The following is a 21647-nucleotide window of genomic DNA, read 5'->3' on the forward strand; positions in this document are numbered from 1 at the left end:
TAGGAGAGGATACCTACCTTACCTACCTGCATATCTACCGACATAGAAGGGATAATGGGACGGAGTCAAGAAGTAAGGGCGGGCAGGTGGCAGAAAAACGATGATAATGGTCATCCGTCAGCATCGTAGTCCTTGGTATTAGGCGCATCATATACATAGGTAGAGACATAAAGTGTACAGCCAGCATCATCATCATCAAGGCAACCCGCTTGGCCCCCTAACTCCAAAGCCCCCCCTTTCTCTTTCTCTCAGAAAAACCTCCACCACAAAAACACCAACATAATAAACCCCAGCGCCCCAAACGGCCCGTACTGCTTGAGCATCAGGTCCCAATTAATCTTGACCGCCGCCTTGCGATACTTTTTACTGTCATCCCGCAACCTGCTGCTCAGCTCGCCCATCCTCTCCAAGCTGTCCCCGCGGTACAGCAGATCCTCAATGTTCTTGGTCATGACCTTGGTCACGTCGCGCAGCTCGTCGTTGAGCTTGTCGAGGTTTTGGGTCGCGCGCGCGTCGCTGTAGGTGGCCTTGGTGCGCTGGATGAAGGTGTCGAACTCCATGAAGGCGTAAGGGCGCAGCACGGGGCTCAGCAGCTGCTGCGGCGGGTAGGTTTGGGAGAATTCGCCGGCCAGGTCGGATAGGTAGGTGAAGGCCAGCTTGCGCGGGTAGGAGCGGTCGGTGACGGTCAGGTAGACGATGTCGGATTGGATCAGGTAGTGCAAGGTGTAGTGCCCGGATTCGATGGAGGCTTGGGGTTCCGAGGTCCGGCTCAGCCGCCGCAGGATCAGCTTGATTTGGGACTTGACTTCGGAGAGGGCGTGCTCGGTTTCGGAGTCGTCGACTGAGGCGCAGAGCATCAGGCCGTCTAGCCTGGCGATTTGGGTGGAGCGGATCATGGTGGTGGTGGCTGAGGGGGGTTGTGGTTATCCAGGTGTGGGAAGGCTGGCGACGGAAGTGGTGATGGTGGTTATGGATGAGGAGTGGTCGAGTTGTTGTAACGTCGTAACGTGGCTTTTCTGGCTTGTGTCGTCACCAATAGGCAGCTCTTTGGAATGGTAGACGTGGAATTGCCAGAGAAGGCCCCAGTCAAAATAGGGAGCTTCAAAAAGGGACAAAGTATGCGCAATGGGCACGGGCAGAGTTTGGGCAGTTGGTGTTGCGAGGTGATGTTGGATATCAAGACACGTCGATGTCATGGAACTGGTTCATCGGGTCTTCAGTGGATGCAGCTCCCGCGAGGGACCTGAGGCTCTGGCTTGGCAGAACCCCTGCATGTGGGTCCATGATCCCTGTCGCACGAGGCTGGCCAATCTGGTGGCCGGGCGATTTGTCTCTGTCCAAGCTGCCCGCAACTTCTTGTTCAGCCTTGCTCTCAAATCACCTCGACCAGCACATTGAGCCTGGACCACCTCGCACAATACCAAAAAATGTACTATTCAATTTGACCCTCAATTGAGATTCCAATTCGTCCTGTGGTCAATTCCCATTGTTTCTATTGTCCTGGTTGCCCCTCAATGAGCCCTACCCCGTATCCCACCAAACTCACGACTACTCAGTCCCCAACGCTTTCTTTCCTTCCTCGCCTTTCTTTCCCTCTTCTTCTTCTTTTCTCACACGATTTCTGAACAAGACTGCTTCTGAACAAGTGACTTTCTCACTCCCACAAATTTGTCAGCTCACACTCAACTTTCCATCCCACGCTTTGACACACAGTTCTCCTCGCCCTTCACACCTCACTCACCTACCTCACGTCATACCTTACTTGTTGGATCCGCCTGATTTCTGTCCTTCGCCATTCAACTCCTCTTTGGCCACAAACAGCCACAACAACCACTCGCATATCCATTCAAAATGGCCACCAGCGGATGCACCAGCCCTCTCCCCTCCCCTACCAAGACCACCACGGCTGGACCATCTGCCGTCCCGACCTCTCCAGTCCTCGAGCCCGGAGCCTTTCCTCAAGTCGCCCCTGGAACTTCCGCCGAGAACCAGTCTTCCGACATGGTCTCCCTCCCGCCGGTCGGTCAAAGAGGGGGCCAGGAGGTTGACTCTGCTGCCGCCGAACAGACCATTGTTGTGGATATTCCACAGACCGCCTCCTCGACATGCCAGGCCACTTCCAGCGGCCCCCTGAACACCACTCATGAAGCAGCCGGCACTGCTGGCCAACCAACCAACACCATGGATAGTCATTCTGGCGCAGATGGCTCAACAGAGGAGCCAATTTCAAACACCACCATCCATTCAGGGGCACAGGATCCCAACAAGGGACCAGCCCCTGAAAAATCCGCAAATCCCACCGACATCCAAGTTCAAACCCCAACAGACAAAGCCGCCAACCACGAACCAAACAGCCCATCCGACGACCAGGAGCCCACCAAGCGCACCAAGACACGGGCCACGGGGCGGGCAAAGACAGCCCCCAATCGCCGCACAGCAACCAAGGACTCTGCCGCCGCTCCCTGCAACGTCCCTCAGCCAGCTTCCCAAAAGCGCAAGGCCGACACCGCAGACATCCAACCGACCAAGCGGACCCGGCCCGCCCCGGCGCCCAGAAAGACAGCCAAGGATCGCAAGTGGGAGGGTCCGTTTGTGTGGACCAACGAGAAATCTCCCTTGGGCCACGCTGATTTGCGGGTAAGTCTCTCGTGCTTCTCATTTTCTCACATATTCTTCTCCAACTAACAACATTTGTTTTTCTTTTTCTTTTAGGCCATCCTCCTCCACCCCATGGCGTGGGAGGTGCTCAGCGCCGAGGAGCGGCAAGAAGTTCTTGCCAAGTTCCCGGCCGGCACCCCCATCCTCGCCGCTGGGACCCCCGACGCCTGCCCCGACACCGTCGCCCTGCGGAACGACGACAACTTCCGCCACGACTGCGCCCGCTACTGCGAAGGCATCCGCCTGGGCCAGCACGACGAGGAGTGGCTGGCCCAGGCCTGGACGGCCCACGAAAAGCACAAGCGGGGCCACTACGACGGGTACCTGCGCGACAGGTTCGAGGAGGACTGGGAGATTCCCTTCCCGGACCCGGTCGCCAAAAAGGTTGACCCGGCTGCCGAGGGGTCGTCGTCGTCGGTGTCCGCGCCGGCCCGGGAACAGGGTCCCCAGTCCGCCGCTGCCGACGAGGAGGAGTCGCAGCAGGCCCGTCGTGTGGCAGCAGTCGTGGCGGAGGATGCCGTCGTTTCCGCTGCTGAGCAGCAGCAGCAGCACGCCACCGTCGTCGCCGCGGCCGCCACCGAAGTCACCACCGCCCCCGCCGCCGAAACCGCCTCCGCCTCCAACCAGGATGCCTCGCCCGATTAGACGTCGGCGGTGCAGCCCAAGGCAGCCAAGAGGAAGCGGGCGGCAACGAGCGAGCCCGAGCAGCAGGACATGGCGACCGCGGCGGCGACGGTGGAGGGCGATGAGCAGTCCGAGCAGGTCGGTCGGTACCGCCTGCGCAAGCGTCCCCGGGTCGCCAGGGACGACGGGGTTCCCCTGGAGGTGGAGGAGAGGAAGCCCAAGAAGGCCAAGACCCGGGGCAGGAAGAAGGGGGATGTTGCTGTGGAGGTGAAGATGTGTGGTAAACGGAAGAGGTCGGGTTGAGGGACCTCGGACAGGACGTGGGATGCATTTCTTTTCTGTTGCTTTTGATTCGTGTTTTTTGTACAGTTTGCATGGGGTGGGCATGGCAGTATCGGGATGGATGGGATGGGGTTGGGATCGGGCTTTTTTCTATGTTTTTGTTTCTGGTCTGGTTCATCGCATCAGGTTCAGGGGATACATTGGCCGGGACACGGGATGCATGATGGATTGGGCTTATTACATGGTGTCTACGAACATGATACCCTCATCTGCGTTTGGCGGGGATGAAAGGGCTGAATATGAGTACAAGCCTTGGTTTCTTGACCAGATCAGTTTGACTGATGGTGATGGTGTGAGTTGTGTCTGGGATGGTTTTGCGGATGGTGTTGAGAGGAGGGAGCAGGTGTAAGTCAAGTGGGCCCCAAGCAGCACACAAAACCTCGAAGTTGGAGATGCAGCGGACATTTCAACCCCACGTAATGACACAGCCGCTTCTCACTCACATCACCATCCACCCTTGTATTATTCCTCTGAAAATACTTGTCAACAACATTTTCAAGCTTTTAAAAAGAACTTGAACAACATCCCCCTAGTCTGACAAGTTTGGTCAAACATATCAACCCGAAAGGACAAAAATAGAGGAGGAAAGGAAAAAAATGGCACCACCATCCGCACAAGCACACAAACGCGCCCACAGCCTGCTTCTCTTGGACAAGCTGCTCAGCCTTCGCGACAGCGCCAGCCCGCTGACGGTCGTGCTGGACACGCTGGAGCAGAGCGCGAGGCCGGTGCTGGGGGAGTTTATGCGCCGGGCGAAGGCAGGTCCTTTCTCTCTCACTCTCTCTCACACTCTCATTTTCTCTCTCTCTTCAATGACTCCCCACACTTCGTGCCGGACAAAACATTACCATATCGGTATCTATATACCAAGTCAAGGAAAGGAATGCAGACACTGACGATCTTGGTTTATTACAGGCCGAGCGTGCGAAACTTGTTTATGTATCGTATGCGACTGTCAAGAAGCCCGCGCTGGCTGATGCGTTTGTCAAGGCGAGAGGGAAGGGGTTGGATGTGCTCGTGAGGGAGGTGGCGGGCCATGTGGAGATGGTTTCTTCTTCAACAACGCAGGCCGGGCAGGGTCAAAGTCAGAGCCAGAGTCAAAGTAAGTTATGTTTTTGTTCAATCCATGTCGTCATAGTTCCTACATCTATCTATCTACCCTGATCCGCCTCATCTCAAGCCAGATACGGATAAAACTAGTCATGGCAATGTCAAACTCTCTGAACTAACCACCCCGAATCTATCAGAATCCCTCATCCTAATCGACACCCTTAACCCCCTCCTGCTCACCCACCCGCACCTCCTCCCGGCCTTCTTCTCCGCCATCCTCCCCCACCCCTCCGTTTCCCTGGTCGCAGTCTACCATCTCGACATCCCCTCCACCATCTCTTCCCCTTCTTCCACCATTGCCGGCGGCGGAGGAGTGTACACCCCCGACCCGCTCGCGCTGCTGACCCACCTCGCCACGGCGGTGCTGCGGGTTTCGAGTCTCCGGCACGAGATTGAGGCGAAAAAGGCAAGGGAGAGGAGCCTGCCCGAGCCGGAGTGGGGGTTGAGAGAGGGCAGGGAGGGGTGTTGGTTGGGATTAAAGAGAGGAGGGGAGGAGGAGGAGGAGGAGGAGAGGAAGAAGGGGTGGTGGTGGAGATGGAGGTGAGGAGGAGGAGTGGACGGGTGGTGGGGGAGAGGTTTGTTCTTGTTCCTTCTCTTACTACAACTGGTGGTGATGGTGGTGTTGGTGCAAAGGTGGTTGTGGGAGGAGGAGGGAGGAAAACTGGTGGGTTGACAGCCATGTTGTTGGCGGATCATCCCGAGTTCGTCAAGAAGAAGGGGGAGGAGGAGGAGCAAGGGGAGGAGATGCCCGAGACGACGTTTGATTTGGGATTGACGGAGAAGCAGAGGAGGGATCGTGAGGGGGTGGTGTTGCCGTATTTTGATGCGCAGACGGAGGTGGGCGGAGGGGAAGGAGGCAGGATTTTGTACGAGATGGGGAGGGAGGATGATTTTGACGAGGAGGAGGATGAGATTTGATGGCAACCATGTTTCCCTATTCTATATTATTTTGCGGGTGTACCATCCTCTATACAACAAACTTCTCTACATCTCCGTGAATTCGCTGCTCCAGGACAGGTGATGCAACAGCTGGAACCTAAGCTCCATTCAGTGTTTGGAGAGGCAACTCGACGGGATGAACCACTCCGCGGGGCTTTCAGTGGAGGACGGACCCACAAACGGCCGCCAGACAACCCCTGTCGCCGCCTCATTTCAGCCGCACCTGGGCCTGGAGCCTGAAGTCTGGAGCCTGAATGGAAATTTCCTGAAAGACGTCATGCATGTTTCCCGTTTCCACTCTGCATTGATCCAAACATCAACACATCCCATCACCACAACAACATCTCTCCGCTCCACCACCACCACATTCACGACCACACCATGGCCGACAGACGGGACGGCTACTCCCGCCGCGGGGACGACCGATCCCATTACGACAAAGACAGGCGACGCGAGCGCGACGACAGACGCCACCACGCCCGAGACAGGGACAGAGACAGAGATCGCGACCGAGAACGGGATCGGGATCGGGACCGGGACAGGGAACGGGACCGCGACCGCGACCACCGTCGGTACCGCTCACGCTCACGCTCCCGAGACAGGGACAGAGACAGAGAAAGAGACAGAGACAGGGCCGATCGCAGACGTTCGCGCTCTCCCGGACGTGATCGTGATCGTGACCGCGAGAGGGATCGGGATCGGGGGTATGACCGTGATCGCCGCGATTCCGAAAAAGACCGCGATCGCAGGCGTCGGGATGGGGATTCTGAAAAGCAGCGCGGGGATAGGAGCGTTCGCGGTGAGGTGGAGCAGCGGGATGATGCATTCCGCCGCGGATCAACAGAACCGGCGGCTCGTCGCTCTGCCAGCCCGAAACCTCGTGGCGGTGGTGTTTTTGAGAGGGAGGCGGGCGAGGCTGCGCTTCCTACGCGCACCAAGCCACCTGCTGCTACGACGACGACTACAACCACTGCTGCGCCGCCATCGCAGCCAGGTCATGGTTCGACCGGGCTGTCGTTTAAAGTCAAACCCCCCAGCGGAAACAGCAGCAATCACAGTCGCACCAACAGCCATGGCAACGGCCCGGAAAACCCACAACACGACCACAGTCATAATCAACAAGACCGCGGCCGGTCACCGTCACGCGACAACCGGTTTGACGACCACGACGGAGGGGACCCGATGGATGAAGACGAGGAGGAGATTGTGGTAGAGGACGAAGGCCTGGACTACATGGCGGCGATGATGGGATTTGGCGGGTTTGGGAGCACAAAAGGAAAGAAAGTGCTGGGGAATAATGTCGGCGCTGCGAGGAAGGAGAAGCAGACCAAGTACAGGCAGTATATGAATCGCGTGGGTGGGTTTAATCGGCCGCTTAGTCCGACCAGGTAATGAGGTGGGGATAGGGGAGCTGGGAGGGAGGGGGATGATACCCAGAGGCGAGAGGTTGTTGTGTATGGCAGAAAAGAGCTACGTCTATTAAATACTTTATTGCGAGCAGAGCAGACGGGGTGTGTTGAGTCTGTTGTGTTTTTGTTGTTTAACCTGCCAGTCAATTGGGAGGCGAGAGAAGCAGGGTGAATGGACTGAATGTCCATTAGCTGTGATATGGCACTTAATGAATATTAACCAGACCGTTTTGTAGCTTTGTAACTGTTGTCTCCGTCCTTCATCTACTCTTGGTGTTGATGCGCTGATGTTTGATATCGAGGGTTAGGGTTGTCAGTTGTCATCGCTGTACAATGCGCTAATCCAAACTAGGGCTAGCGCGTTTAGTTGCCGGCCCAAGCTCCACGCCCGTCGCGATCGCTGGACAAGTCAAACGCGGCAACGATTTTTGGGAGCTTATCCTCAACATTCGACGCTACAACCATCAACCCCCAGCCTCCATCATCTTCCATCCTCCAGCCATTGGGCCTCGATTTCCACTCGCCCCGACACATTTCTCCATTTCCGCCTCCATATCTCTTCTACATCTCTCTGATTTTGCGTCAATGAAGTTGGATTGAATCGCCATCTCTTCCATCCAACCATCCTACCCGCCCGACCGCGGCAATGCAGCAGCTCACCCCGAGAACGCGGCGCACGCCGCAAAACACACAACATACGTATGTCCAGGACCACCGACCAGCTCAAGGCGCCAGCGACTGACTAAAATCGGCCCAGATACTTCCTCCACCGCCGGATATACGATGCCAAGACATACCCCGTTCGCTCTCCCCAGGGCGCCACCATCCTCCTCTACGCCCACGACAACGGCGTCACGGTCGTGTGGCGTGGCGGAAGGAGACTGAAGCCCCCCAAGAAGCCCGTCGCCGACAAGAGGAACGGCTCCTCCACCGAAGATTCGGTAGTAATCATCGACTCTGACGACGAGGCGCCGGCTCCCGCATTCGTCGACAAGCCAGAGTTCGAAGACCAACCAACCGCCGATGCCGCCGTGCCTGACATCATTCAAACCCTCGACCTCTCCCTGGGAACTGCCGTCGCGAACATCGCCGTCCTGCCCATGCCGTTCTGCGACCCTGACGACGCCGCCTGGACCGGGGCTAAGATCCTCGCCACCAAGATGGTCTTCGCCGTCACCTGCGCCACCACGTCCGATGTTTACGTGGTTACCCTTCCCTTGACGCCTCCGTCGCACGAGAGCAAGGAGCGCCCGGAACTGCGCAAGAATTTGTTTGCCGGAAATGCAGGCACCGGCGCGTGGGGGGAGACGCTTACCCTGCTGACCGGTCAAAACCGTCCTTGTGGTGGCTTGGCCATCTCGTTGGTTAGGCCAAAGCCCGGGTCTCGGAGTCGGTCGGTGGAGCGCTCTGCTGCGCAGGCTGCGCCGCCTGCGCGAGCCATCGTTGCGGCGCACTCTCGCGAGGCCAGTGGAACGCTTCGACTTTGGGACGTGACGCTCGATGCTAAGCCCGGGACCGTCAACCGGGTCGAGCCTTTCCAGACGGAATACCTACCCGCACCGCTGTCCGGCCTTTCGTTCAACCCCACCCACCTCACTCAGCTCCTCACAGTCACTCCTTCGCAGGCCGTTCGCATTTACGATTACGCCACCGCCGCTCTTCCGTCGGATGACGCCTCCGAGGGCCCGTTCCCTACCCAGGGCTCCTGGCTCTTGTCGCTCTATCCGCCGTTTGCCCGCGGCCCGTCCATGTCGACGGCGAGGAAACCCATCGTCGCTGCTGAGTGGATTGCCCAGGGTCGTGCCATCCTGGCCCTTCTTGCCGATGGTCAGTGGGGAATTTGGGATGTCGACGGTGCCAGTCCGTCGACGGGTAATAACAGCCTCTTTAGCAAGGCCAACACGGGCCTCCGCGGCTCAGGTATCACGGCCTTCTGTGTGTCAGGACACTTGGAAGGCACCAGCCCGCTTCGGAACCCTGTCACCCAGAAGGCTTCGGCGCCACCGGGCGAGTTTGCGCCCATGACGCCGCACACGAGGCGCGACGCCATGCTGGCCGGGCTGGGAGGTGGCGTGGACAAGCTTGCGGCTGTGCGCGGCGGCATCTCGGTGGCTCGGTTGCCCACGCAGGCGGCTGGGCCTGGCGAGGAGAGCGCCGTGCTGTGGCTGGCTGGTGGGGTGGACCCCATCGTCTCCGTGATTCCCATCATCTCTCGCTTCTGGGATTCTCAGCTCCGCCGGGCCGTCGGCGGCGGCGTCAATCTCTGGAGCGGCGCCCAGCCTACCCGCATGATCCGCCTCACCGATCTTGGTCTTGGACTGTTCGGCGAGCGCTGCACCGGCGCGGTTGCCATTCCCAAGACGTCGTCTCGGACCGCGGGCGCTGCTGCTTCGAACGGGACTGCGTCTGAGCAGAACCAGCAACCGAGCTCAGAAGGTCTCCCCGTCGAGGTCCTCATCCGGTCCGAAACCCGCCTCTCGTTTGTCCACGAAAGCGACGAGGGTACGTCGTTGACCACCCGCCTCCTCGGCGGCCGCAAGAAGGCCCGCCTCGAACCCGGTCCTCCCAAGGCCATCCTTGCCTACTCGCGCGGCGACAAGCCCATCAGCAGCCAAACTACCTCGTTCGACATGAGCTTCTCCCAGCCCAGGCAGGCGAGGGGCGTCAGCACGGGCCGTCTGTTCCAGCCTCGCGGCACGTCTGCGGCCGCTGCTGGGACGAGCGGTCGGAGCGGGGTGTTTGAGCAGCACGCTGGTGTGGGAGGATCGTCGTTTGAGACCATCCCGGACGAGGCAATGCTGGGATCAGCGCCGGCGAGCCAGCAGCAGGGACTGATGTTTATTAACGATCTGGAGCTGGCGGCGGACCAGCCCGATGACGGGTTCGACGCCGAGAGCAGGGACATTGAGCAGGAGTTGATGGATATCATGGAGATTGATCGGGAGCTGGAGCAGTTGGAGAAGGAGAGGGAGAGGGGGGCGAAGAGGGTGTTTTTTGAGGAGGGTTAGGAGGACTCCTACCGGGGTTTGTGAGGGGAAGGAGGAAGAGAAGGAGGAAGGGGTTGAGTTAGGTTGTGAGTTACTAGTTGGGGATCGCGCTGGGAGGGTTGGGAGTTGACTTGAGCGTTGACGGCGTGGGGGGAGTTGGAATGCCACTTATCCGGTCTCTCGACAACGGGTTGTGGAAGGACACGCCTGCTGGGATATTTCTTCCCCTGTGGTACTAACTAATATCTGTCTTGTCTAGCAGCAGTGAACAAGCAGCACGAAACGGATATGATGTTGTGGGTTACCCCCCTACCTGGGTCTTGCGCGTCTGCTCAGGGCTCAGTTTCTCTTTTTCTTTCCATCCCTCTCTTTTCACTTCTGTTTCCCCATTCAAGTACATCACATCACATCCCCATGGATGAGATGTTACGACAGTTCAACCCGCACGGCTTGGTGGAGCACAAGGCGAGATCCATCCTTGATCCAGCTCTGTATTCCGAGCGGGAGATTATACATGGGAACGGCGACATGGGCGATGATGGGAATCCACCAGACAGAAGAGGAAGACGAAGAGATGCCACCGTCGCTGGCAGGTTTTGTTGGTGGTTGGGTGTGCATTCTGTTTCTTGATCTTCCTCGATCCCTAGCCGTGTCCTGTCCCGGCCGACACCACTTTTTGACTTTCTGCGTTTTGACCAAATGCTCTGCCTCGACTCCGCCCTGTCGTGGTCCTGCTGTCTTTGGATGGCGGGGAGATGGGATTGTCTTACGGAGTTTCGGGGGGGTTGTGGTGTTGGGACATTTCTTTTCTGTCGTGATGGTGTTGAGATGTCCATCTGTGAGTGAGCTGCCTCTCTCTGTGTGTGATGATAAGTGTTGGATGTTTTGCGATGATGTGTGTATATGGATCATCGACATGTCTGTCGACGGTCGACCTGATTACCCAGCGACGGAGATGTGAAATGAAAATCCATGGCTGAAGCTATCGCATTACCAAACACCTAAACGCCTACCATGTAGCATGCTAGTTATATCCTACATATCCTCTCACACCAGAACCCTCTTTTCTTTCCAATTAAAACCCCTTCTCTTTCGCCTTCCCCTTCATCCTCCCCTTCCCCTCGGCCGCTTTACCTTTTACATCCCCGGCCACCTCACTCGCCTCCCCCTTGGCCTGGCCCGCGATCTCCTGCGCGGCGCCGGCCGCGTTGCTCGCGGCGTTTTTCGCGGAGGAATACGCCTCCCCGGCAGCCTGCTGCGCGCCGGCGGCGAAATCGCCGGCTTTGTCCTGCGCCGAATCCAGCGCGCTCTGCGCCGCGCCGGCCAGTTCTTGGGCTTTGCCCTGCGCTTGGCCGGTGGCTTCGGACGCGGCGGAGCGCACGCGGTTGGTCAGGTTCTCGGATTCGCCGGCGAGTTCGTGGGCTTTGCCTTGGGTTTGGCCGGCGGTTTGGTGCAGCTGGCCGCGCGCTTGGCCGGCGAGTTCGTGCGCTTTGCCTTTGGCTTCGCCTTCAAGTTTGGAGGCGGTGCCGGTGGATTGGCCGGTCAAGGACGAGGTGGCTTGTTTGATTTTGTCGGCGTAGGCGGCTGAGGGAGGGGGGTTGTTAGTATCGATGTGAGAGTGAAGAGGGGAAGGGAGTTGGGGCAGTGGGTAGATGGTATATAGTATGAGGAGGATGGGCTTGATACATGATCAATTCATCCCAATCGATTAAGGGATAGGTATGTATGAGTGAGTCGGTAGGTAAGGGGGTGTGTATGAACCCAACAAGTGAACACCCAACAGAAGAAACCCAGCATGATAACTCGTGGATGAGAGTGAGAGAGATGTTATGTGTCAACTTACCCCCAGCATCAATCCCCTCGACGACCTTGTCGCCCAAACCGCGATTCACCGACTGGGCTTTCTGCTTGATGGTTTCCATGACACCAGCGCGGCGGGCGGAGGTGGTGAACAAGGCGGAGGCGGAGGCCCCTCCTTGCCGGGGGAGCATCGTGGCCATCCTCGGGCCGCCGCGGGCCGTGAGGAGGAATCGGGCGGTGGTTGGGCCGGACATTGTTGTTGCTGGTTAATTATTTAGAATAAACTTGGGATGTTATGTTGTTGATGATGGTTGGCTGTAGGTTTGAAGATTGGTAGAGCAAGAGGGTGATCTCTCTCAAAAGATGATACGTTGTTATAGCAATAAGAAGGGAACTAATTGAACTTCAATTGCAGGAATTGAGCAGCATATATATTTCCTGTTGGACATTCTGCCCGGCTTTTAAATATGACTCGGCCTGGTTGGCAGGCATATGGATAGGTTGTCATGGCTTGGTTTGGTACTCCGATGGAGAGGTAGGCGTGGTGATGTCATTGAGTGCCGATCAAGGGGGGCGAGCCACATCGCAATTTGATTTTTTGGTCAATTTTCCCAGCTACGACTACCTATATGGAGCCGATCGGGGCAAGCATTGGAACGTAAAAGCTTATGCCTACAATGACGGCACCAGTGACGTAAGGAGATCCATTGGATTGTTGCTGGATCTTGCCAAGGTACGCATAGATATGGAGTTGGTCCTTGTGTAATAGATCGTGAGATCTAACGACATGCTCCTGTGAAGTAGTACCCTGACTGATGTGATCAATTGGGAGGGATAGAGTGCTGTTTCAAGCTTTCTTCGGCATTTGAGATAACATGTGATGGCAGAACCACAGGAAAACGTAGCCATTGATGTTGCTGCCTCGTCAGTACACCGGATATAGCATCTTTTCTTGCGTGTCACCAGCAGACAATATCAAGAGTCATTTTATTACTCCGGTAGAACATGGCAACACACACATAGCAGTCCAATAATTCCTACCTCACCAACCACAGCCTACCACAATCCTCCATCGCCGTCACCCCCTGCAACCGGAGCCCTATGCATCTCCCATAACCCCCCCTCCCCTTAGCTAAACAAACCCCCTAGTTACCTACCTCCCCTTAAACACCGGCCTCCTCCTCTCCTGAAACGCCTTCAACGCCTCATCGCGATCCTCCGTCCTCACCACCCTCTCATACATCGCATTCTCGACCCTCTCGCAGGGCTCCTCCACGGCACGCAGGGCCGCGCGTATCGCAATCGGCCCACCCTCACAAATCTCGCTCGCCATCCTGACCGCCTCGCTCAGCGCCGCCCGCCTCGCCGCCTGCAAAATCACCTTCCCCCGCTCCTTATCATCCTTCAACGCCTCCCACTCCTTCTCTTGCTCCTCGCTTTCGGGCGCGACTTCCACCAGCCGGTCCGCGATGCCCAAAAAGTACGCCTCGGGCGCCGACACGCGGCGGCCGGTGAGGATCAAGTCGCGCGCGCGCGGGACGCCGATGAGCGCGGGCAGGCGGTACGTGCCGCCGGCGCCCGGGATGATGCCGAGGCGGGTCTCGGGCAGGCCGACGACCGCGTTGGAGGTGAGCACGCGGAAGTGCGTGGACAGGGCGAGCTCGAGGCCGCCGCCGAGGGCGAGGGAGGAGATGGCGGCGATGGTGGGCACGGGGAGGGAAGAGAGGGCGGTGAAGGTGCCGCGCAGGTTGTGGAGGAATTGGGCGGTTCTGTGGGGGATGGGTGTGTTAGCGTGCGGAACTTCCAACGAGATCTCAAAGTAGGAAATAAAACAAAGATATCTGTGGGAGAGGGCAGGGCATGACATACTCCTCCTGACTAAACCCCCTCCTCTCCTTCAAATCCGCGCCGGCACAAAAACTCTCATCCACCGCCGACGCCACGATCAACGCCCTTGTCGGGCCCTTTTGGTCCTCTCCCGCGGCGCCGCCAAACCTCTTCTCCCACGACGGCACGGCCACCTCCTCGCCCGTCGCGGCGTCGTACTGCCGCTGCACCGCGTCGATCTCCTCCCGCAGCGCGGACAGCAGCGCCCGCGAGATGGCGTTGCGCGCTTCGGGCCGGTTGAGCTCCAGGATGCGGATGTGGCCCGAGTTGGGCGCGGGGAGGTTGGTGACGCGGATGAGCGGGTTGGTGGAGGTTGAGTAGGCGGAGGTGTAGGCATAGGCGCAGCGGAGGAGGTGGTGGGGGGGATTGCGGCGGGCGGCCAGGCGGGAGGCGCGCAGGGCTAACGATGAGGTGGATGCGAGGGGAGGCATGGTTGTGGAGGGGTGATGCAATTGGGATGGAGGCTGGAGGTGGTGATGGTCCTTGAAAATGTTGGAGCTTGAAGGAGCTTGGAGGAGCTTTGGAGAAGCTTGGAGGTTTTGCTGCGGCTCGATGACGTCGAGGTGCTCCGCTCGGCTATCGTCGGGCGTGCGGATTGGCCGGGGAACAAGCTGCCACTGCCGCTCCTCCGGAGCTCCCTGGCATCACCTGGGTGTTGACATGCACAGGAGCTTCGAGAGGCCATCAGGGAGACACAGACGCAGTAGCGTAATGTAGATGAGATTCTCCATTGGGAATCGGGTTCATGCTCCTGTCCAGGCTGCCTTTGTCCCTACCCTCCAGCCCGGAGGGGCACACGGATCTTGTCCTTCAAGCTTGAGGTCTCCTTCGAGTACACAACTGTCAAAGTCATATCACGCAGTCATTTTGTGTCATCTACCCGGTAGACCATAAAAGTCCCAAACCGTACAGATCTCATTCCAACCGACTCTCATCAGAGATCGTAAACCTAGTACCTAGGTACCCAGCCTAACCGGGTAGACAGACAAAAGATTTCCGACATGATTACCCATCCATCCATTCATGCCCAGTTAGTTGTCCTGTCCTGGAAAAGAAATCCCATAGTATATCCATCCACCCATCCATCCCATCAGATTTCCTCCCAGAACGCCAGCAAGCCAGCAAGAAAACCAAAAACCTTGGGAAACTTCCTGATTCAAACCAGCCACACACCTCACCCACCCACCACCCCTCCTCATCCATCAATCATCATCATCCCCCCCTCTTCCACCCTTCCCCAACCAAGCCCATGCCATCACCATCCATTCATCCCAGTTATGACCCGCCAACCACCTCCTGCACCCGGCCCGAAAGCATGCTCGAAATGGTCCCTCCATAAAAGAACCCACCGACCAACGCCATCACAATAAATGCCGCCACGCCCGCAATGAGCACCTTGCGCACGCCGGACGAGGAAATCCCGCCACTGCCGCCCTGCTGACCACCCTCTTCGTCGCTAGACGAAGAACCGCCGCGAACCGCCTCGTACCCGCCCTTGGCGTAGGCCAGCGCCGTGTGGTACAGCGAGACGATCTGGTCGCGGCCGAGCGAGTAGTAGACGAGCCCGGCGAGGGCGATGGAGTAGCCGACCAGCTGGAGGGCGGTGATGGGGGTGCGCCAGATGAGGACCGAGATGATGACGAGGAGGATGTTTTTGAGGATGCCGGTGAGGGTCATGACGAGGCCAGAGGTTTTGCCGATCTGTTGTTCGAGGGTTAGTCAATTCTGGGTTTGATTGAGTGAGAGAGAGGTTAAAAACGTACCAAGAAAACGCTGCTAACGTTGAGCATAAACGCCACGCATGCGTTGAGCAGCAAAAAGATGTATCCCGCGCGCGAGAGGTCGGCCGGGTCGAAGCGGGGCAGCTCGGTCGGGATAGCGACGAGGACATTCATCACCGCGCAGACGGGCGCGTAATAGTACAGACTGACCAGCGGATCCATCTTTTGCGCGCCCGAGTCCCCCGACAGCAGCACCTGGATCATGATCAACCGGACCGCCTCAAACACGGTGCCGCCCAGCTGGTACAAAAACCCGGTCAAACTAAACGCGATCTCGCCAAAGCTCGCCAGCGCGACGCCCGCGACGATGAGCAAAATATTGGCCAGCCGGCTCAGCGAGGGCTCTTCCACCCTCCACACCCAGGCGGTCAGCAGGACGGCAACGGGGGCGGCGGCCTTGAGCATCTGGATGAAGGCGACGCTCAGGTACAGGTAGACCATGTTGCTGCAGACCAGGCTGGCGCTGTAGAGCAGGCCGATGGGGACGATGGCGCGCAGGTACAGGCGGCCCGTCATCTTGACATTGCGGCGGCCGTCGAGCAGGCGCGTGGTGCGCGCCAGGATCTGGGTAGCGGCGGTTGCAAAGATGAGGTGCCAGCATGTGAGGATGACGGCTGGAGGGGTTAGTTAGTTAGGAGAGACAGAGAGAGAGAGAGAGAGAGAGGATGGTTTGGTGGAGAGACATACGATACTCTGTCTACGGTTAGCCATCATATTCAGATCCAGGGTGAGGTTTCCCACTACGCAGCGGCGGGTTATCCACCGGCGAAAAGGCGGCAAGAGACTTGAGAGACTTACTAAACCCGCGACTATCCAGAATCCATTTGTTGAACAGGATTGTCAAGTTGGAGAAGAAAATCCAACTCCTATTCCGCGACGGGGAAAACCCCCAATGGTTAGCTCATCAAACTCAAAGGTTGCAGAATCTCATCTTCCACGACATACGCAATGTAAAAAGCGGCATGCAGCGATCGCCTGCCCGATTGAGCGGGAGGCTTTTCAACCTGACGCTCGACATCGTCCTCGGCCATGAGGCAATAGAGGGAGAGAGGGCGCGTTTGTGAGACGCGTTTTGGGGGGTTGCCCGTGTGTGAGTGTGAGTGTGAGGTGCCCGAGGTAGGGTCGCAAAAAAAAAAGGTGATGAGTCGCAAAAAAAGTCTAGTCAGGCCAAAACGAACAGAGGTGCGACCGGGCAGCCCAAAGCAAATTGATCCGATCGATCAATCCGCACAAAGCCACAGCAGTCCGACCCTATCCTGGGAAGAAAAAACCAAACGTCTCCCCGGCCCCTATTCTAGGAGCTGCAGGTGCTGAAAGGGAAATGCAGATGAACCGGGGCGGGGATGAAAAAGAACGAAAAGAGTTGATGAAGAGGGATGAGGATGGATGTGTGAGGTAAGGTTTGAAGGTTGTGAGATTAAGGTGTTGAAGGCGAAAGGAGAGGCGTTTGGATGCTGCCCTGTCGCTGTGGTGCTGCTGCTGCTGGTGCTGCGCCTCAGCCTCGCTCAGCTGCAATGGTGCAGTGGGCGAATGGATTGCACAAGGTCCGCGTCCTATCGCTGCCGCTCTTGGGAGTTTGGGGGAACTTGGAAGTCTTGGGTCCCGCTGCGTCATGAAACTCTGCACGCGATCGTCCACGTAGGATTCGTCTGCGGTGGGCCGATAACTATGCTGACAGAGAGATAAAGGATTAGTCCCATCAACATTATTATGTCCCTTAAATTCCCCAAATGAGAACTACTCCATAACCTGGAATCATACTGTGTAAGTACCCTTCGTATCCGTCACTCAGCCTGCACTCAACTCCGAACAGCCCGAACAAGCGTCAGCCTCTCATTGGCATCTCGTACCCCCCGTACCCCGTAAAGAGCGTTGGGCTGAACAGGCAGACAAAACCAAAACTCCCAACTCCGACTCCGACGGCCAACAAACAGACCAAGCAGACGCCACCCCGCAAAACCCCTTGCATCTTGCATCACAAGCCTTGGCATGGCCTGAAACAGAAAACGGCCCGGGCAACTGGGCTGACTGGGGTTTGGATTTGGATAATAGTGGAAAGTATTGAAGAGAAAGGAAAGATGCATGTCTGTCCTATGATGTTTGCCAGTGACTGATTCGCAATTGTGAGAAACTCTCAAGTGCTCAAAGCCAAGCCCAGCCAGCCTCGCCAGCTGCACACAAGACGGGGGATGGGAATTGACATGTCCGGATCCGTCAACCTCGAGATAGGAACGAGCCGATCCGAGCCAAATAGAGAGGTTCAACCGCGAGTTCCACGCCACTGTATGGATTCCTAGTAACACAACCACGCCTATTGTACATCATGGGTTGCCAATTAGAGCCAATAGAACCAGAATGTAAACAGTTGACATCCATCATCATCAACCCCAAGAATCATTCACGTAGATAGAGACACAACATTTCCCATTAAATAAGATAGCAGAAGCCCATCTATCCATCCATCAAACACACCCAAATACCTTTCTATCCCATCCCTATCCCCTCACACACTCACCGACTCCGACTCCGTCTCCTCCTCTCATACTCCCTATCCCTATCCCTATCCCGGTCTCTCCGAGAAGAAACGCTCCTCTCATCCCTCCGCCTCCGATACTCCCTACTCCTATCCCTATCTCTATACCTGTCCCCCCTAGACCGGTCCCTGTCCCTCTCCCGGGATTTATCCCTCTCTCTCGACCGGTCCCGACTCCTGGTCCTACTCCTCGCCCGCCGGCGGTCGCGAGATCGGTCTCTGTCTCTGTCTCTATCCCGATCCCTCGACCTGTCGCGCGACCGATCTCGGTCACGGTCACGATCACGGTCTCGTCTATGATGATGATGCCGGTGACGATCGCCGTCATACCGATCACCGCCGCGGTAATCCATCAACGGATCCCTCGACCTGTCCCTATCCCTGTCCCTGTCTCTATCCCGCTCCCGCGAGCGGTTCCGTGACCTATCCCTATCCCGATCGCGATCTCTCCCCGGCAGATAGCGATCCGCACCGCCCTCTTCCGGGTCGCGGCGGCGGCGGTCAGGCGATCCATCTCTATCCCTCTCTCTGTCTCTTTCCCTGTCCCGGTCCCTGTCCCGGTCCCGTTCCGAAGCGCGACGGTCGTCGATCCCCGGCACCGGCAAACCCTTTTCGCGCGCCTCCTTCTGCGCCGCGAGGTACGCCTTGGCCTCCTGCTCGCGCTTCTTGACCTCGGCCTGCTTCCAAGCCTCGAGCTCGGCGTGGCTGAGGCGGGACGGAGGCCGGGCGACGGAGCGGGACCGGCTTCTGGCCCGGCGGTCTTTGTCGTCGTCACGGGGCCTGTCTCGATCGCGGTCGCGGTCACGGTCACGATCACGGCTGCGGTCGCGGCGGTATCGATCTCTCGACGGAGAGCGCGTTCTTTCCCGACGGCTGTAGCGCAGTCGCGAACGAGACCGATCTCTCCGCTCAGTCCTGGCGCGGGGAGAGCGGCTGCGATCGCGGTCGTCGCGGCGTCGTGACCGGCTCCGATCCCTGTCTCTGCGGTCGTCGGATCGGGCGGTTCGGGGCCGAGAACGGCTGCGCTCGCGGCGGTCCGTTCGGGTTCGGGAGACTTCTCGGTCTCTGCGAGCGTCGCGGGAATCGTCGCACCGGCCGTGTCGATAGTCGTCTCGGTCATCTCGTCTGTCTCGGAGACGAGATCGACTCCTCCGTCGGGACCGGCTCCGCTCGCGCGGTGGTGGGGAGCGTGACCGGTCTCTTCGCCTGCGGTCATCGCCTCGGGATCGGCTGCGGTCTCTGGCGCGGTGGGTGCGTGATGAGCGGGAGGGGCTGCGAGATCTCCTCCTTTCGGACTTGGGCTCGGCTTCCTTCTCTGTGGCGGGCTTAGACTCCTTGGTTTCTTCCGTTTTCTTCAACTCCTTCGTCTCTTTGGCTTCTTTGGTTTCCTTGGACTCCTTGGATTCTTTAGGCTCGACTGCCACCGGCACCACAGCAGCCTTCTTGGCCTCAACCAGTTTCGCCTCGGCAGCTTTTTGTGATGGTCGTTGGATAGGATCGATAGCTGACGCGGGCTTCGCTTTCTTCGGGGGCGGAACAAGAGTTTCGTCAACCTCGAGCTCCGGAAGCTTCGTCTCGACGCGCTTGCTTTCTCGTAGAAGATCCTCCAAGGCTTCGCGCTCCAGGCGCTCGTGGTCTTCCTTGGTGAGTGTAAGCTTGGGCTCCTCTGCGCGCTCCTCTTTGCGGCTTCGGTCCCGATCCCTGTCGCGGTCGCGGTCGCGGTCACGGTCTCGATCACGGTCATGGTCGCGATCTCTGTCCCTGTCCCTGTCGCGGTCCCTGTCTCTGTCCCTCTCCCGGTCCCGGTCCCGGTCCCGGTCACGATCCCGGTCCCGGTCACGATCCCGATCCCTATCTCTGACCCTGTCTCGAGATCGGTCTCTCGGAGTGCCTCGATAGCTATCATAGCCCCGTTCCAGATACCGATCCCGATCCCGATCTCGGTCGCGGTCACGGTCACGGTCACGGTCCCGGTCCCTGTCTCGGTCGCGGCTCCGATCTCTGTCCCTCCTCGACTCGCGGTCCCGATCGCGTTCCCGTTCCCTCTCCCTCTCGCGTTCTCGTTCCTCCCTCTCCTTCTCCCGCCGTTCGCGCCGCTCCTTCTCCCTCCTCTCGTCCTCCTCGCGCTCCTTTCTCCTCCGCTCCTCGCGCGCCGCCCTCTCCGCCTCGCGCCTCTTGGCCTCCTCCTTCTCCCTAATCTCCCGCTCGAGCCGCCTCTTTTCCTCTTCCACCTTCCTAAGCTCCGCGCGAACCCGTTCCCTCTCTGCGCGGCGCGCGGCCGTCTCGGCGGCGTATTCCTCGTCCGTCTTGGCTCCGCGAATCCGTTCCTGCTCGGCCGCCTCGTCGCCGATCTCTGCGCGGCGCAGTTCTCGGATGTGCGCCTCGATGGCGCGGGCGTCGATCAGCGCGCTGATGAGTTCTTCAGCCTTTTGGTAGACCCCGCTGCGGTCCAGGGCGCCGTCGATGAGGGCGGCAGCTTTGCCGCGCTCGAGGGTGAGGAGTTGGACGGGGTTGCGCTCGACTTCCTGCTCGGCGACTTCGAGGATGGCTTTGGTGACTTGGGCTTCGTAGTCCTGTGGAGGGGATTGAGGTTAGTGGCGATGTGGAAGGGAGCGGGTGAGCAGGTGAGCACGCACGCTGGCCTCGAACTTCTCCCACACCTGTTTCCGAATAGAGTCGTAGCCGCCTTTCTTCTTGAAGGCGTGGACGAGGTTCTCGATAGCAGTGCGAGTCGCTGATGGTAGCGGCAGGTCGGAGGCTTTGTATTTCCTGGCAGGGAGACCTGAGCTCGCCTGGGGCTGGCCAGCTGGAGCCCCATTCCCGTTGGCAGCAGGCCCGGATGGTTCGATAGCGGTAGACATGGCGTCAATTGGAGTGACGGAAATTTCGTCGGTTGCGGTGGGTGTTGCTGCAATTAGGGTTGGCTCGAGAGGCACGGCGGCCGAAAGGGATGACAAAGGTTGAGGAGTCGAGGGGCGAGCTATGTATGAGCTAAACCGAAAGCCCTAGATTTTGTCCTGCTGGAGTCACGTCATCTCTAAAAATCCGAATACTGTCCGTTCGAGGTGTCAATGTTCCCAGGATGTGAGATGCGTTTGCCAGCATGGAGCAAACCAAATGCTGGAGTTTGTTCAGCAGCAATTCAAAGTCGCGACCTTCCCCTGCGGCGCGTTTGATTGAAGTCCAAGGGTCCACCCGGCCCAGAGCCAAGAAATGGAAGCGATCAGCCTTGCAGCTGTGGAGCCATCCCAGATAGTCTTGGCACACCAGCCACAACCCCACCAAGAGCTAAGTGTGGCTTACCCAGTTCCGATCCCTGCCAGGTGGTGGTGCAGCTCCAATTGCCCGCAAACCGCCAAACCACCGCATCACGACTCCGTCGCCGCAGGCCAAGTCGACGACAATCGACGAGGATAGCAGTAACAAACAACACGCACCACCCGACAACCCACACCGGGGCGGCGTCAATTCCCACTCCTCCTCCGCGCTATCCCCTCCACGGCCGTCCAGCCGAATTTAGCCCACCACCGTTCGACGTCCTCGGGGGTGGACGTCGATCTCAACTCGGAGAATCACC

At 58.3% G+C, this 21647-nt stretch overlaps 12 protein-coding genes across 12 annotated transcripts; 6 read left to right on the forward strand and 6 right to left on the reverse strand.

Annotated features, from left to right (window-relative positions):
* Positions 1-248: 248 nt before the first annotated feature.
* VTJ04DRAFT_6143 (uncharacterized protein) lies at positions 249-896 on the reverse strand (the record flags this gene model as incomplete). Its single annotated transcript, XM_069364334.1, has 1 exon — positions 249-896. One exon carries the CDS (start codon positions 894-896, stop codon positions 249-251), a length of 648 nt encoding a protein of 215 aa, XP_069218170.1.
* A 27-nt stretch (positions 897-923) lies between these two features.
* On the reverse strand, positions 924-1196 carry VTJ04DRAFT_6144 (uncharacterized protein; the record flags this gene model as incomplete). Its single annotated transcript, XM_069364335.1, has 1 exon — positions 924-1196. The coding sequence occupies one exon, from the start codon at positions 1194-1196 to the stop codon at positions 924-926; it is 273 nt and encodes a 90-aa protein (XP_069218171.1).
* A 655-nt stretch (positions 1197-1851) lies between these two features.
* VTJ04DRAFT_6145 (uncharacterized protein) lies at positions 1852-3585 on the forward strand (the record flags this gene model as incomplete). Its single annotated transcript, XM_069364336.1, has 3 exons — positions 1852-2637; positions 2713-3249; positions 3304-3585. 3 exons carry the CDS (start codon positions 1852-1854, stop codon positions 3583-3585), a joined length of 1605 nt encoding a protein of 534 aa, XP_069218172.1.
* Positions 3586-4220: 635 nt separating this feature from the next.
* Positions 4221-5278, forward strand: VTJ04DRAFT_6146 (uncharacterized protein; the record flags this gene model as incomplete). Its single annotated transcript, XM_069364337.1, has 3 exons — positions 4221-4382; positions 4540-4726; positions 4872-5278. The coding sequence occupies 3 exons, from the start codon at positions 4221-4223 to the stop codon at positions 5276-5278; spliced, it is 756 nt and encodes a 251-aa protein (XP_069218173.1).
* A 134-nt stretch (positions 5279-5412) lies between these two features.
* Positions 5413-5652, forward strand: VTJ04DRAFT_6147 (uncharacterized protein; the record flags this gene model as incomplete). Its single annotated transcript, XM_069364338.1, has 1 exon — positions 5413-5652. One exon carries the CDS (start codon positions 5413-5415, stop codon positions 5650-5652), a length of 240 nt encoding a protein of 79 aa, XP_069218174.1.
* A 402-nt stretch (positions 5653-6054) lies between these two features.
* Positions 6055-7065, forward strand: VTJ04DRAFT_6148 (uncharacterized protein; the record flags this gene model as incomplete). Its single annotated transcript, XM_069364339.1, has 1 exon — positions 6055-7065. One exon carries the CDS (start codon positions 6055-6057, stop codon positions 7063-7065), a length of 1011 nt encoding a protein of 336 aa, XP_069218175.1.
* Positions 7066-7728: 663 nt separating this feature from the next.
* VTJ04DRAFT_6149 (uncharacterized protein) lies at positions 7729-10090 on the forward strand (the record flags this gene model as incomplete). The annotated part of the gene is made up of 2 exons (XM_069364340.1): positions 7729-7781; positions 7840-10090. The coding sequence occupies 2 exons, from the start codon at positions 7729-7731 to the stop codon at positions 10088-10090; spliced, it is 2304 nt and encodes a 767-aa protein (XP_069218176.1).
* A 1054-nt stretch (positions 10091-11144) lies between these two features.
* On the reverse strand, positions 11145-12123 carry VTJ04DRAFT_6150 (uncharacterized protein; the record flags this gene model as incomplete). The annotated part of the gene is made up of 2 exons (XM_069364342.1): positions 11145-11653; positions 11913-12123. The coding sequence occupies 2 exons, from the start codon at positions 12121-12123 to the stop codon at positions 11145-11147; spliced, it is 720 nt and encodes a 239-aa protein (XP_069218177.1).
* An 899-nt stretch (positions 12124-13022) lies between these two features.
* On the reverse strand, positions 13023-14187 carry VTJ04DRAFT_6151 (uncharacterized protein; the record flags this gene model as incomplete). Its single annotated transcript, XM_069364343.1, has 2 exons — positions 13023-13638; positions 13739-14187. 2 exons carry the CDS (start codon positions 14185-14187, stop codon positions 13023-13025), a joined length of 1065 nt encoding a protein of 354 aa, XP_069218178.1.
* Positions 14188-15031: 844 nt separating this feature from the next.
* Positions 15032-16568, reverse strand: VTJ04DRAFT_6152 (uncharacterized protein; the record flags this gene model as incomplete). Its single annotated transcript, XM_069364344.1, has 5 exons — positions 15032-15457; positions 15520-16151; positions 16225-16230; positions 16336-16403; positions 16483-16568. The coding sequence occupies 5 exons, from the start codon at positions 16566-16568 to the stop codon at positions 15032-15034; spliced, it is 1218 nt and encodes a 405-aa protein (XP_069218179.1).
* Positions 16569-18048: 1480 nt separating this feature from the next.
* On the reverse strand, positions 18049-20931 carry VTJ04DRAFT_6153 (uncharacterized protein; the record flags this gene model as incomplete). The annotated part of the gene is made up of 2 exons (XM_069364345.1): positions 18049-20643; positions 20707-20931. 2 exons carry the CDS (start codon positions 20929-20931, stop codon positions 18049-18051), a joined length of 2820 nt encoding a protein of 939 aa, XP_069218180.1.
* A 352-nt stretch (positions 20932-21283) lies between these two features.
* VTJ04DRAFT_6154 (uncharacterized protein) lies at positions 21284-21590 on the forward strand (the record flags this gene model as incomplete). Its single annotated transcript, XM_069364346.1, has 2 exons — positions 21284-21325; positions 21378-21590. 2 exons carry the CDS (start codon positions 21284-21286, stop codon positions 21588-21590), a joined length of 255 nt encoding a protein of 84 aa, XP_069218181.1.
* Between the last annotated feature and the right edge of the window lie 57 nt (positions 21591-21647).

This window comes from Mycothermus thermophilus (assembly GCF_041956435.1).
Source record: "Mycothermus thermophilus strain CBS 625.91 unplaced genomic scaffold VTJ04scaffold_4, whole genome shotgun sequence".
NCBI lineage: Eukaryota > Fungi > Ascomycota > Sordariomycetes > Sordariales > Chaetomiaceae > Mycothermus > Mycothermus thermophilus.